General features: G+C 47.8%; 1 protein-coding gene across 7 annotated transcripts in view; it reads right to left on the bottom strand.

Moving 5' to 3' along the window:
• The window catches only part of XPO6 (exportin 6), a 103986-nt gene extending 92023 nt beyond the window's left edge, over positions 1-11963 (bottom strand). The window contains exon 1 of one of the 7 annotated variants that reach the window (XM_030301112.2): positions 11472-11963. In XM_030301112.2, the coding sequence (XP_030156972.1) occupies positions 11472-11474 (3 nt within the window). In that variant the 5' untranslated portion in view covers positions 11475-11963. Of the gene's footprint in view, positions 1-3671; positions 3952-11471 lie in introns of those variants that run through there. The other 6 variants (XM_030301110.1, XM_030301109.1, XM_030301111.1 and 3 more) reach the window with 6 other exon arrangements.
• Between the last annotated feature and the right edge of the window lie 4088 nt (positions 11964-16051).

The following is a 16051-nucleotide window of genomic DNA, read 5'->3' on the forward strand; positions in this document are numbered from 1 at the left end:
AGGTCATGATCTTTCAGTCGTGGGATCAAGCCCCATGTCTGGCTCTGTGCCAAGCATGAAGCCTACTTGGGATGGATTCTCTCTTACCCTCTATCTGCCCCTCCCCTGCTCATGCGTGAGTGTGCACACTCTCTCAAAATAAACATTAAAAAAATGGGGGCACCTGGGTGGCTCAATTAAGCATCTGACTCTTGATTTCCACTCAGGTCATGATCTCACGATTTGTGAGATTGAACCCCTCACTGGGCTCTGCACTGACAGCACAGAGAGCCTACTTGAGATTCTCTCCCTCTCTCTGCCCCTTCCCCTGCTCACACTCTTTCTCGCTCTTTCTAAACAAATAAAATAAACGTTAAAAAAAATTGATGCCATCTTCTTGGGGTGCCTGGCTGGCTCAGTCAATGAAGCATGGGACTCTTAATCTTGGGGTTGTTGAGTTCAAGCCCCACGTTGGGCTGTAGCTTATTTAAAAATAAAATAAAATTAGTAGATAAAATAAAAATGACTCCATCTTGTTGAAGTCTCTCATAATCTTTTTCTTAACCTCCACAGATTTATCAAAAGCTAATAATTACTGAAGCAAAGATTTACTTGAAATCTGACAAGTCCTTGTTCAGTTTCATTGCTTTCTTTATGTGCTATGAAATGCAAGTGACCTCTCAAGGGCGCCATGCTTATGAAAACAGTCAATCTCTTAAGGTCACACACGGATTACACTCCTACACTGTCCTCAAACTGACAAAGCTAGAGGGAGAGAGAGATGAGTGGATGCTGGGGGGTGGGGGCAGGACGCAGAGAGTACTAGGCTTGAGGAGTTCTGTGGTGCTGGGGCAGCTCTGGACCTTGACTGTGGTGCAGTTACATCCATCAGTACATGGACCAAGCTGCACGGAACCATACACACAAGTGAGTGCAGGTTAAAAACAGGTGAAAACTAAGTAAGGTCTCCAGTCCAGTCGGTAACTGACAGGCACCAACGTCAACTTCCTGGTTTTGCTATTGCACACAGCTATGGAAGATGTCACCACTGGGAACTTGTGGTCCTCCTTTTGCAACTTTCTGTATTTAATTACTCCAGAAAGTAAAGCTTTAAAAAAAAAAAATGCAACAGTTAATTGATTTTTCTTTTATTTTAAAAGTAACATGATTCCTCGGGGGTGCCTGTGGGGCTCAGTCGGTTAAGCATCCGACTTCAGCTCAGGTCATGATCTCGCAGTTCATGAGTTCGAGCCCCACATCGGGCTCTGTGCTGACAGCTCAGAGCCTGGAGCCTGCTTCGGATTCTGTGTCTCCCCCTCTCTCTGCCCCTCCCCTGCTCACGTTCTGGCTCTTCTCTCTCTCAAAAATAAACGTTAAAAATTAAAAAAAAAAAAAAATGATCCCCCAAATCAGCATGATCACTTTTGAAATGAAAGAACTTTAGGATTCCATCTCGCCTATCCAGATAACACACATCTACAAAGACATACAGATATTTATATGATGCTAATTATACTTTAGGGTAGTAGGATTAGGAGTGATTTCTTTTGCCATATTCTTTGCACCTGTAACGCCTGATTTTTAAAAAGCACATGTCATTCTTATAAAAAACTATCCAGTTGTTACTTTTTTTTTTAATTTTTTTTTTTTAACGTTTATTTATTTTTGAGACAGAGAGAGACAGAGCATGAACGGGGGAGGGGCAGAGAGAGAGGGAGACACAGAATCTGAAACAGGCTCCAGGCTCTGAGCGGTCAGCACAGAGCCCGACGCAGGGCGAACTCACGGACCGTGAGATCATGACCTGAGCCGAAGTCGGACGCTTAACCGACTAAGCCACCCAGGCGCCCCTGGTCACTCTTTTTTAAATAGAGAGATGGAACGATCTTCCCAGGTCTACTTAATTACTAACCAATTTAGAAACCAGTGATTTTTTGTTTCCCCAGCTGCATTTAGCTAATAAAATACCTTTACCTTTTCAGGGAGTCTGAGACCAGAGATCTTTTTCATGATAACCCTTATGTAAAACAGCAGCAGGCTACTCTAATGTAAATGAGCTCCCACATATGCTAAACCTAACGGACTTAGGTCAACTGACCTGCATAAAGAAATCAAGCCACTGTCCTTTCTGCTGATGTGCTGTGATGGGATCCAGCTACCACTGTGCCCTCAAGAGTCATGCTTTCTCTTGTCTATCACAGGAGAGGACATGCAGATACCTAGTTTCTCCTCAGTTATGAGCAAAGTTTTGACCATCTTGCCCTATTACTTTACAAGTTTTAAGGTTAGAGATGACTAGATGCACTGTTTTTCCTGGGACAATACACCCAGCTGGACTACATTTCAAGTAAATACGTCTCTGTAGATGTGCACTGGCTTAAGAAGAAACCTAGCGAAGGAGGAAGAGGAGGAGGAGGAGGAGGAGGAGGAGGAAGGGAGGGGGAGGAGGGGAGGGGGGAGGGGAGGAGGAGGAGGGGTAAGGAGGGAGGAGGAGGAAGGGGAAGAAGAAACAACCTAGTGATGTCAAAAAAAAAAACAAAAAAAACACGGGCTGTGGAGTTAGAACCTTGGGTCTGAATCGCATTTCTATCAACCTGCTGTGTAATTTTGGACGAGGTACTTACATTATCCTCCCTGACCCTCAGTGTCCTCATCTTCCCAACTGTGCGATGAGAACAGAGAAGACCCACCTTGCAGCGCTGTCATTAAATTAAAGGAGGTACCGTATGCAGTGTACGTGAGGGCCCATCGACAATGGCTGCTGCTGAGTGTAATTATGAAACACACACAGACCTTCTGCTCCCTCTGACCCCCAGCTTCCTTCCTTTCCCATCAGCCTCCTGCCACCTCCCTCACTTCCCTCTGCGCCGTGAGTTTCCTCAGTATCCACAACCCCTCCCTCACCACACCCCATCCCCACTGCGCCCCAACAGTTCTTCCAGCAGCAATTGGTGGCTGGAGCCTCCCCCTAAGCACAGCATCTACACAGCATTTCTAACAACTTCCCCGGCCTGCTGTTCCCCACCTCTACGCGTCTAGGGGGAAAATGCTGTCATGCGAGCGTGCTGGCTTTGGAAAAACAGGGCGCCTGTTTGTGAGCGTGTAGGTTTTGGAAAAACAGGGTGCCTACTACATTCATACTCCATTACAATCTTACCACACTCTCCAAAAACTGCCACTGTCATTTACTACAGTCTAGGGCCTCCTTGACCTTCTTGAATTTTTCTTTTAACACCTGACTCTTTTGACTGCCTCAGTATCTACAGAATGCTTACAGATGCTGGAAATGCAAAGAGGCTGGAAAAGCAAAGAGGCCTAAGACTCACCCTGACACAGACTCTTAAAGACAAAGATCTAATCCTCCCCACCCGCAGACTTGGAGTGGGACTAAAAGAAAACGAGTTGAAGATCTCACACTGTGCTCCTCACGCTTCTGAATTGACACTAGAAGCATGTAGTCCTGTAATTCCTATATAATAAAAAACAATATATCAAAATAATAAAAGTCAAAAGAAAAAAACATAACTGTATTTAAAGATGATAAATGCTAAACTACTAGCTGAAAAGCCTTAGAAAGGTGTTTATGGTGACCTTGAAATGGTGGGGAAGGTGTCACCTGCAAAAATGAAGAAAAGGACATTAGAGCAGAGGGAACAGCACTGAGCAAAGACAGAAGTATGAAGAGTACTCACTGTTCTGGGAATCACAGGTGGTTTGCTGTGGCTAGGAAACATGTATAATTTGGCAAGTCTTTAAAAGATATTCCAAATACATCACTGTAAGCATTTAATACATCATCTTCATCCGTACTGAGAGGACTAAAAGTGAAATTGTGAAAATCCAGGGCCCAAGTGCTTCCCGCCACTCTGTGGAAAGCTTGGGTCTCTGCTCTGAATGATTTGGGGTCGAATGGCACGCTTCCATCTGAGCTCCAAGAGGTGGCTCTGGCAGGAATACAAAAGACGGACTGGCAGAGGGAGAACCTGGAAGCTGTCAAGACACCAAGACTGAAAGCAAGAGACAACCCTGACCGAAGTAGAAGGAATGGAGGGAAGGGCGGGGGTCAGAACACAGGTCAGCAGAGCATCCCCAAGTCTAGAGGCATAAGGTAAAGAGGAAGTTAAAGATGACTCAGGTTTCCCACTTAAGTCCCGCTTCGTCAATCGTCAAGACCTTTGTCCTGCCCGATGCCAATCACCTGCATCTCAACGTAGCAAATGCCCACCTCCTTCCAGAGCAAACCCCTTATTTTATCTGCGTGGGGCCTCTCTCCTGTCATCTTCCTGTCCGTTTCTTTACCTATCACTTCCTCCATTCCACCAAATCCAAATCACCGATTAATTAAAACCTCCACTATTCCCAAACACCAGTTTCCCAAAGTCAACTTGAGTTTTTTTCCCTTTTCTTTATCCCTTAACTCTGGAATCTACTTTTTAAAAAATGACAACTCTCTCGCTCAAGTCTTCCTCACTCTAATTCCACACCTAAAAACCAACCTTTGGCACAGCCATACAGGCAAGGTGTCATGTCTGGTTTCCCACACCAATCTAACCTGTACACAGCAGATGGTTTTCCTTTAAGGAAAAACCAGCCAACAAAGCCAAACTCCCTACGGAAGGCCCTCCATAACCTGGTCATAAACCACCTTTATGGCTTTCTCTCCAACTATTACATAACACAAACCACCATGGCCAAACCAGTCTATTCAATGGTTTGAACATTAGTTACACCCTTCTCTTCTGAAATATCCTCTCTCGGCAAGTTCTATTGGGCACAGGGAACCTAGCTTACTCCAGCTCTCTAAAGGCCCTTTGAACACGCGACACATCCACAGCATTCCTACAATGTAACTGTCTACTCTGCCAGAAATTGTTCCAGATTCTTGCCATTCATCAGTGAACAAAGTGAAGATCCCCAGCTCTACAGAGTTAACATTTTAGCAGAAGGAGATAACAAGAAATAGACCTCATAAATAACATCAAGTATATAAAATGTTTTAAAATGGTCAATGTTACACAGGGCCTTGCTGGTTCAGTCCCTAGAGCACTCGACTCTTGATCTCAGTGTCATATGTTCAAGCCCCACGTTGAGCATAAAGCTCACTTCAAAGGGGAGGGGGGGGCGCCTGGGTGGCTCAGTCGGTTGGGTGTCTGACTTGATTTTGGCTCAAGTCATGATTTCAGTTCATGAGATGGAGCAAAGCCTGCTTGGGATATATATTCTCTCTCTCTCTCTCTCTCTCTCTCTCTCTCTCTCTCTCTCTGGGCCTCCCCTGCGTGCGTACTCTCTCTCAAAAAAAAAAAAAAAATTTAAAAAAATTTTAAGGTAAATGCCACAAAAAGCAAGCAAGCAGGATGTGAAGGCGTGGGAGCCCTGGAGAGGGCTTGGGAACTAATCATCTCAGCTGTAGCACCAGTGGACAGAGGAACCTTGATGCACCTTGATGTGCGAGGCAGACAGAATGGAAGGTGAGGAATTAGAGAGCACTCTTCCCCAGAGTTCTATTGCAAAGGGGAACAGAGAAACGGGGCAGAAGCTGGCCTGGGCAGCAGAGGTAAAGGTATGTACAATGAGAAGAAATAACACGTTTGTGTCCTACAAGTACCTAAAGCCCTACAAAGTCGTAGGCACTCAACAAATGTTACCTTAATTCTTTCCTTCACTTTCCCCTGACATCTGTTTTTGGTTATCTTTAGGGATACCTATCTGATCTTTGTAACTATCTGCAGACAACTTTTCCTAACCCTTCAAGATTCCAATACGCTTGCTGGGAAACCCTCCCTGGCCCCTCTCCTCAGTGAGTCTCCCTCAGATATGCTGCCTTTTTGCACCAATGCATTCTTCTACTATCACCCTTATCACAGTCTCTTGTAATCACCAGGAGACAGTCCCATCTGCCTCATTAAACTGGCTCCTAGAGGACAGGGCAATACTAACCCTCTTGGGGTCAAAGTGTAACAGTTATGAGCTCTGACTCCGCAGCCAGACTGCCTGGCTTTGAATCCCGGTTCCACCACTCAGTTACAATGTGACCCTGAGAAGGTGCCTAACCTCTCAGGGCTTTGAATGTTCTAATCCATAAAATGAGAAATAAAAATAGCCTCTACCTCCTGGCATTGCTTAGAGAAGTAAATGAGTGAACATATGTAAAATATGTGGTGTATGCTAAGCCCCATAAGTATTAACTATTATATTCTTATATCCACAGTACCTAGGATTGTACGCTTGACATAGGAAATCAATAAATTATTTTATGAATGAACCGAGGCACTAAAAAGCTCTCGCTCACCGTAGAGAATTACTTCTCTATGCATTACAGAGTTTGTGTTTTTCCCAGTAAAGTAATCCCATCATTTGAGCAATGTCATTTCTTGGCTAGTTAACCTGCTTCCCAGCCCAGCTCTAGCTGCGTTGCGGACGACAGAGCCTGAGTACTTCTGAACCTTTCCCTGGCATCTCTCCGCACCGTCATGGCTCTTCATACCTCCCAGGGCTCGGTGCGCCACGTGACACCATTAACGAACAAGGGGATGACACACCATTTGAGTGGCCAAACGGAAGGTGTGATTTTGCCTCCATTTTTGGGACCACTCACAGAAGGCAACATTCAAAAACATAAGAAGTCTTTGTAACCAAAGCACTTTTCTAAGCAACTAGAAAAACACTAACTTAAGCAAGAACTTGATTTTGCACAAAACTTCCACAATAACCAACAGCTCATTCAATGTGAAGTAACCACTTTTCAGAGGAGTGGGAACCTCAAGATATTACATCACTGCAGAACTCGCCGAAATTCAACAACAACACGCCAATGAATTAATCAACTGTAGTTACAGTATAGCTGTTCTAGTGATTCTGTACTGCAACTACGAATCTTGTTTTTTAACTGGCTCTAAATTTGCAGGTCAAGATACCTCCTAGAGGGAGGGTTTAAAGGAAATATCCATACTTCCCGGCCCCCATCACTATCTACCTCAGGACCCAACAAAATGTAGTCGAATGACATCCCCCATCCTGTTCCATGATCTTCCACGTGGGGCAGCACAAGGCGCAGACAGTCCCCGACTTACAATGGTCCGACTTCAGGAGGACGCAAAAGCGATGCGCAGTCAGTAGAAACCATACTTCAAATTCTGACTTTGGATCTTTTCCCAGGCTAGTGACACGCAGTACGAAATTCTCTCCTAATGCTGGGCGGTGGCAGTCAGCCACTGCTCCCAGTCAGCCACACGATCAGCGGGGTCAACAACTGCTACACCCACAACCATTCTATTCTTTTCAGTACCATATTCAGTAAATGACATGAGATATTCAACACTCTGTTGTAAGACAGGCTTTGTGTTAGGTGATTTTGTGCAACTGTAGGCGAACTTACGTATTCTGAACATGTTTAAGGTAGGCTAGGCTAAGCTATGATGTTCGGTAGTAAATGCATTTTGACTTACAATATATTCGACTTACGTTGAGTTTATCAGGACACAACCCCACTGGAAATCGAGAAAGATCTGAACTACCAAAAGCACAGGCTCTGGAGTAGAGCACCTTGGTCCAAATGCCAGCTCCACCCAGGTACCTCCATCAGGTGTCATTTCCCCCCCTCGTAACAATGTGACCTCGCAGGGCTGGTCCAGTAAACCAGACCAGATACAGATACTGAATGACTGACCACAAGAAAAATGAACAAATGAGAAACAGCTAGCTTACAGCAGACACACAACAAATGGTGGTTTTCTCCTATTACACCATTTTCATCTCATCAGAATTGAAGTTTTACAAAGAAGACATTAAAAAGGCTCAAACGTGTCAACTAATGCCCTTAGTTAAAAGTAAAAATGTTAAGAGGAAAAAGTTCCCGGAATAAAGAAAGAGCTGTGATCGCAGGGAAAAGCTCCTCCTCCTGTAAAATACACACCTGGCAACAACTTCCTTGCATTCTGAGGACAAGGCCTGCCCCGTCCACACCCGACCCTGGGATACCTATAGGATATGAACCCCTGGTGTCAGAACTGAAAAAATGTTGTGATTAGAAGGTCCTAGTCTCGGGGCACCTGGGTGGCTCAATTGGTTAAGCCTCTGACTCTTGATTTTGGCTCAGGTCATGATCTCGTGGTTCATGAGTTCAAGCCCCAAGTTGGGCTCTGTGAAGGCACAGAGCCTGCTTGGGATTTTCTCTCTCTCTCTCTTTCTCTCTCTCTCTCCCTCTCCCTCCCCTCCCTCCCTCTGCCCCTCCCCACTTGCACACTCTCTCTCAAAATAAAGTCGTTTTAAAAAAATTTTTTTTTTTTGGGGCGCCTGGGTGGCGCAGTCGGTTAAGCGTCCGACTTCAGCTCAGGTCACGATCTCGCGGTCCGTGAGTTCGAGCCCCGCGTCAGGCTCTGGGCTGATGGCTCAGAGCCTGGAGCCTGTTTCCGATTCTGTGTCTCCCTCTCTCTCTGCCCCTCCCCCGTTCGTGCTCTGTCTCTCTCTGTCCCAAAAATAAATAAACGTTGAAAAAAAAAATTTTTTTTAAAAAAATAAAAAAAAATTTTTTTTTTTTTAATTTAAAAAAAAGATCCTTTTCTCATCACATCCACTGTGGCCACCCCCTGGGTGCTTAAGTATGTGAGGTCTAGGTTACAAAAACCTTCACTTGAAACTTACCCCCCCCCCCCAGAAAAAGACATACAAGGTAAACATGAAGTCAACTACTTTACAATAATTGCTCCCAGGTGGCCATTTTCAGGATGCTCTGCCTGCCTATTAATGAAATCTGAATGCAAGGGTGCTGGGCTTGCTTAGTCAATAACCAATAAAATTCTGCCCGGGGTCCTAAAGCAACATTCTTTGCAAACTCCCCGAGGGGAGGAGCTTATCTGCTTTTTCATCTGACATTCCCTAGAGCCTGCCGTATAGTGGGGACTTAAAATCCACTGAAAGATTTGGACACCCCTATGCACGGCAGCATTACTCACAAGTCAAAAGGTGCAAGTTAACCCAGGTGTCCATCAACAGATGACTGGACGCACAAAATATGAGCTTATAGGAGTTTTATGTGAGTTTACACCCACAATAGAATATTACTCAGTGTTAAAATGAAGGAATTTCTGACACATGCCACAACATGGCTGAACCTCCAGGACATTATACTCAGTGAAATAAGCAGTCACGAAAAGACCCAATACTGTATGGTTCCACTTATATGAGATACAGAGTCAAATTCACAGAGAGAGAAAATAGAATAGTGGTCACCAGGGGATGGGGGAGAAAGGAATGAAGTTATTGCCTAATGGATGCAGTTTCAGTTTTGCGAGATGAAAAAAGTTCTGGGGATGAAAGCACAACCATGTGAATGTACAGTGACCCTTGAACAACGTGGTTTTGAATGTATTTCCTCTTCTTTATGATTTTCTTATTCACTTTTTTCTCTAGCTTACTTTCTTGTTAAGAATACAGTATATAGGGGCACCTGGGTAGCTCAGTCGGTTAAGCGTCCGACTTCGCCTCAGGTCATGGTCTCCCGGTTTGTGAGTTCGAGCCCCGTGTCGGGCTCTGTGCTGACAGCTCAGAGCCTGGAGCCTCCTTCGGATTCTGTGTCTCCTCCTCTCTCTGCCCCTCCCCTGCTCATGCTCTATCTCTCTCTCTCTCAATAATAAGTAATTGTTAAAAAAAAATATATATAGTATATAATACACATGACATACAAAATAAACGTTCATCAACTGTTAATGTTATCAGTAAGGCTTCCGGGGAAACTAATAGTAAAGTTTCGGGGGAGTCCAAAGTTATACACGATTCTCCACTGCATGGAGGTCAGTGCCCATGACCCCCATGTTGCTCAAGGGTCAAGTGCGCTTAATGCTGCTGACCTGTACGCTTAAAAATCATTAAAATGGGGAGCGCCTGGGTGACTCAGTCAGTTGAGCGTCCGACTTTGGCTCAGGTCACCATCTCACAGTTTGTGGGTTCAAGCCCCGCATCAGGCTCTGTGCTGTCAGCTCAGAGCCTGGAACCTGCTTCCAATTCTGTGTCTCCCTCTCTCTCTCTGCCCCTCCCCTGCTCTGCCGGGCTGTCTCTCTCTCCAAAATAAATAAATGTTAAAAAAAAAAAAATTTTTTTTTAAATCATTAAAATGGTACATTTTAAGTTCTGTGTATTTTACAATCGAAAAAAGAAAAACAAGAAAATTAATTTGAAAGAACAAATGAAGGAAGAAATACTGAGTATTATTTTCATCACTCACTAAATGTCTTATCTCATACCTTTGGATTATTCATTAGGGCGTTCCTAGCTCCACATTTTACAGATGAAATTGGGACTCAGAGAGCTTAACTGATCTGCCACTCCATTACACATAGGACCTACTACACAGTGCTGCTCACCATTAATGGCCTAAGCCCCACGAAGACAAGGCCTATGCCTGAGGCTGTCCCTCTATGCCCAGAACCCAACACAACACCCACAGGCTCCTTGAGTGTTTTAAAAATCCCACTGGCCTGAACGTCTAGATCACAGATGTCACTGTGTCCCTTTCTCCACGAAATCCCCAACAGGGGTAAACTGGGCAGCCCGAAGACCACTTCCTTCTCTGGAAGCACACAGACACAGGCTGAGCAGTCAACCGCTCCCCCAAGGGCTTACTATGTACCAGGAGTTGGGGCAGATAAAGGTTCAATTTCATCTTTGAGAGAACTGAATCTACTTCCGTAGAGAGATAAGGCTCAGAAACAATTACAACAAAAAAGACAAAAGGCTTAATAGACAGGAGTACATAAATCTAAGGGAATACTGAGAGTGTCTATGGGTCTGAAAAACGTGGCAAGTATCTTCAGAAGAGGTGGCTTCTGAGCTGGATGTGGAAGGATGAATAGTTTTCCAAGCACTACCAGGGAAAAGGCCAGAGCACGAAGCAGAAAGAACAGCAGACTGGGTGTCAAAAGAGCACCCCTGTTCCCAACTTTGCTGTTATCCAGATCAGTGACCTCTGCAAATCGCAACCCGTTTCCTCGTTTATAAGCCTACAGCAAGCCCCCAAGTCCAGCTCTGTGTGTTCTACCTAACACAAGCTCTGAAGTCAAAGTGCCTAGGTTCAAATCGCGCCACGGTCACGTAAGAGTGACCTTGAGCTGGGTTATTAGTTGCTCTGTGCCTCAGTCTCCCCACTTCAGGAGAGAGCTGGTGTGCTCCTTAAATAACACAGGTCAGTCGCTCAGCACATAGTAAGCCCTCAATAAATACAGGAGAGCCCCCGTCAAACATGCCACATTGTGAGAGAGGCAAACGCCAGATGCAAGGGGAGTGCCGGCTGCGTTTCCAGGTCCCTCCCAGTCCTGAGACATCACGGGGGGGAGGGGAGCGCCGAGCCGGGGCTGCAAAGCCTGCACGCATGTGTCACTGCTGGGCTCGGCACGCGCCTCTCCCCGCCCGGAGGAGAAGCGATGGCTCAGCAGTCCCGGGGCCCGCTCCCACCCCTCGGGCCGGGCACCGGGGCGGGAAGGGGCTCGGACCCCACTTACCATGCTGGCCGGGGGAGGGGCGGCTCAGGTGAGCTGGCTCTCGAGCTTCGGACACGTCCCGCTCGCACAGTTCAGGTCATGGTCCCGGCAGGTTCGGGAAGTCCCCCGCCCATGCAAAGACAACCGCTGCCCCACCCGGGCCCCGCGGGGACCCTCTAAAAAGAGCTCGGCCCCCCGGCCCGCCTCGCCGGGGACCCCCGGAACAAATTCATCTAGACCCACCCGCCCCTCCCCAAGGAAACTGAAAAAGCAGGAAATGGGGCTCGGAGGCCGGCGAGGAGGGCAGCGGCTCGGGGCCCCCCGCCCGGGCCCGACCCCCGAGGGGAGGCTCCGGGCCCAGGCAGGGGCTCCCGGCCTCCGCGTTCAGAAGCGGCTGCGGGCCGGGCCCCGAGGCTGAAGGGGCGAAGGCTGAAGGGGCCTCGGCGGCGCAGCCCCGGCGGCCGGCTCAGGGTAGAGGCCCGGGGGCCCGCGCTGTCCTCGCCGCCTCAGCCCACACGGCCGCCGCCGCCGCCGCCCCCCGGAGCATCCCTGCGCGCGCGCCCGCCCCGGAGCCGCCCGCTCGCGCCGCGCGGCCGCCCCCGACCAACAGCCCCAACGCGCCGGAAGTGGCGAGCGCCCGGCGCGGCCCCACGGCGCGGCCGCCGGGCTGCGGCGCTGGAACCGGACCAATCCGGAATCGAGCGGGGAGAGGGTGGGGGGGCGCGGGGCGGGGCCGCACCTGACGGCTCCCGCCTGGCCCCGCCCCCGCCCGGCCCCGCCCGGCGCTCGCCGCCCATCCACGCGGGCCGCCGGCCATGTTGGTAAAGGGCCCGAGCCTGCCATCTTAGTAAAGGGGCGGTTTCCCTTTCGCTTCGTTGGCCCATTCATTCCGCAGAGCTTTAGGGAGCGTCTTCGCGCCAGGCTCCCCGGCCGGGAGCCCGCCGCCTCTGCCCTCCGTGGAGCTTACAGTCCTTTAGTCCACGCACACGTTAGCCAGCCCTGCTAAGGACCCAGGCGCTAGGACTAGTGCAGTCAGCACGGCTGCTGTCGTCCCGGCGCTGGCGGAGGCAGAGAAACAAGGAAAGGGCAAATGAACAAACTAACTGCAAGAAAGGAGTGCTGTGAATGTTAGGAACCCAACAAACACGCAGCTGGCCGAGATAGCAAGGAAGGGAGGGGATGAAAATGCAGACTGACACCTGAAGAATAAAGTCGGATAATAGTGGAAAAGCGTGATCAAAGCTGAAGGAGCAGTAGGGGGCCTGGCTGGCTCAGTCAGTGGGAGCATGCTGGAGGGCTCTTGATCTTGGGGTTACGACTTTGAGCCTCACGGAGTGTGGAGATGACTTTAAAAAAAATAAAATAAAACCTTTAAGCCTGCTAAGTTGGTAGAGATGCTACTCTTGATCTTGGGTTGTGAGTTCAAGCCCCATGTGGGGTGTAGAGATGACTTAAAAACGCAATTTAGAGAAAAAAAAAATTTTTTTAAGCTGAAGTTAGCAGCAACTGCAGAGGTTCTGAGAGGGCATAGAATGCGAAGAGTTCCTGTTCCTATCCTCCAATGCGCTTTCCTTGTGAAAGTGCTGATTTTAGGAAACAAGAGGAGAGGCGCCTGGGTGGCTCAGTTAAGCCTCTGACTTCAGCTCAGGTCATGATCTCACCGTTTGTGGGTTCGAGCCCCACATCAGGCTCTTTGCTGTCAGCACAGAGCCTGCTTCGGATCCTCTGTCCCTCTTTCTGCCCTTTCCCTGCTCACTCACTCTCCCCCGGGAAAGAAAGAGAGAGAGAAGAGGAAAGGAAGACAGGAAGGAAGGAAGGAAGGAAGGAAGGAAGGAAACGAAAGAAGGAAAGAAAGAATGAGAGAAAGAATGAAAGGAAGAAAGAATGTAAGTATGAAAGTAAGAGAGAAAAAGAAAAATAGAAGCAGGAAAGAACCCCAATCCACAGAGGCTAAGCCCTACTGTGTGCCCACTGCATAGACTAGAGCAAATCTGTATAACCCGGTGTCTTTCGAACTCCTGCAAGAACTGGAATGGCCTGAAGGGCTTGTTAAACACAGATTGCCATCCCAGTCCCACTCTCCGAGATTCTAACTCAGTAGGTCTGGAAGAGGCCTAATGATTGACAGTTCTAACAAGTTCCCAGGTGATGCTAATGCTGGCAGGTCCTGGGACCACACTTGGAGAATTACCAATAGAACTCCTGACCACAGAAAACAAGAGCTTTCATTCCTTCTCTCATCAAATATTTATTGCCCCCCACTACGTGACATCCACTGTTCTGAGGATTCGGTAAGGTGAAAACAGATACCTATGTGCCCTTATGAAATAGACAAGCTATTTTAAAAGTATTATCCAATAAGAAATCAGTTATACTTGGGATAAGAGCGTGGAAGAAAGGGGGGCGTGGGTGGCTCAGCCGGTTAGGCATCCAGCTCTTGATTTCAGCTCAGGTCATGATGTCTCCTTTCATGAGATCGAGTGTAGAGCCTGCTTGGGATTCTCTCTCTCAATCTCTCGCTCTCTCTCTCCTCTCTCTGCCCCTCACCCACTTGCTTGCATGCTCTCTCTCTCTCTCTCTCTCTCAAAATAAATAAATGTAAAAAAAAAAAAAAGTGTGGAAAAAAAAATACAAACCACCATGAGAATTAATGGCCAAGGGATCTAAGTTAATCTCCAGGGTTGGAACGGGGAGAAGGCCAGGAAGTGACATTAACTTAAGCTGAGGCCTGAAAGATATGTTGTACTTTTCTAGGCAAAGAGAGGATGCATAGAATATTCTAGGCAGTAGAAACTGCCTGTATTAGGGAAACCATATCAAAAGGTAAACGGATGAATCCGAACCGAGACCAAGTAACTTGACCTTTCTTGGCTCAGTTCAGTGGGATGAGCAAAGGCTGTAGGATAAGACGGATCTGGAGCGGAATCCCAGCTTTTACCATTAGCTGAGGTATGATAAGCACATGACGATCCAAGTCTTGACTCCCTCGCTGTGTGTAATTGGCTGAAATAGCAGAAACTCAACCCAGACTCAGAGGTATGCCTTTGATTCACATAACTCCCATAACTGGACATCCAGAAATAGGCCAGCCAATAGGTCTACCCATAGCTGGCTCAATTGGTAGAGCATGGAACTCTTGACCTCAGGGTCCTGGGTTTGAGCCCCACGTTGGGCGTAGAGCTCACAAAAAAGAAAGAAAAGAAAAAAAGGAAAAGAAAAGAAGAAAAAGGTCACGTTCATGCTGGGAGTGATGGAAGCCCTGGGTCCATTCCTCCAGGATTTTCTTGGCTCTGCTCTCCTCAGTGGATTGGCTTTGTCCTCAAGATGGCTGCCGGGAACAGACAGGGCCACACACTTCCGGGTTCACATCCGGCAAGAGAGAGCATCTTATCTCACACCCTTTCTCGTGGCAATAAACTTTATCCTACTGGTCTTACTTGGCTCAGGCCTACCCATCCCTGAACCAGCCACATGGGAGGAGGATGGAATTGCTATTTCCCTGGAGTCGATTTCAACTCCCCGTAATAAAGTGGGTGCGGTGGGGCCCCTACACGATCAGCACACCTCCATTGCCAAGCTGGAGTTAATATTAAATTGAATGTCCGCAGAACACCTGGCACACGAGGCATATAAATCACAGGTATTATTAATTTTGCTCCAGGGATTGTGTCCAAGTCAACTAAATAACACTTTGTTATTAATATTAATCTCGATCCTGTCTATTCCAAAAAAAGATTTAAGGCTGCTATTGCTTTCTGTTGGCACCGCAGAGATGGCCCCCATCCAGCTCCTCCTGCCCATTCCTTTTGCCGCTGCCTTGGTCTCATTCATTCAGTTATTCATTCAACAAACACCCAGCATCAACTTTACCCCAGGCCTTTCGCCAAAGACCAAAAATCCCAAAATGAATAACACTCAGGCAAAGTGTTCGCTGCCTCACGGCAGAAACAGCCACCCCAACAATTACCGCACAATAAGGTGCTACAGGAGGGGTGTGCGCAAACTTTCTGGGTGCACAAGGAAGACGGGAGGGCGCAACCAGCTAGGGAGAGAGACGTGGTTGGAGGATTGGACGAAGATGATAGCATTTTCATTGGGTCTCGCCGGATGAACAGAGATTCGCCTGCCTGCTGCAGAGTGCCCCGTCCTCTTCCCACTCCGAGCTCTCTCCCACTGTATCACGACTCTTTCCGTGGCAACTGACAAGGTCGTGACCCTGGAGTGGGAACGCTATCACACAGACTTTATCGTCTCGTGTGGGAGGATCACCCAAAGGTTTAGGTGGATTTCGGACGCGGCTGGATGCAGAGTCCGAAGTGGCATCACAGAACTCCGTTTCTCTCTATTTATTGGTTCTGATTCCTTGATTGGGGGGAGGGGGGGGTCCTCTATCCACACCGTCACCCTTGGCATGTCCATGCTTTATCTTCTCTGGTAGAGAAGAAAGCTTGCCTCTCCTACCAGTGTTTCAGGAAAATAGTCCCATTGGCTTTGATTGGATCACTCCTGAGCCAATCACTGTGACCAGGGGGACTGTGGTGCTCTGATTGGCTGGACCTCAGTCACACCCTCGGCCCCAATCTCCAGAAAAGCTCGCCCTA

Source organism: Lynx canadensis, chromosome E3 (assembly GCF_007474595.2).
Source record: "Lynx canadensis isolate LIC74 chromosome E3, mLynCan4.pri.v2, whole genome shotgun sequence".
NCBI lineage: Eukaryota > Metazoa > Chordata > Mammalia > Carnivora > Felidae > Lynx > Lynx canadensis.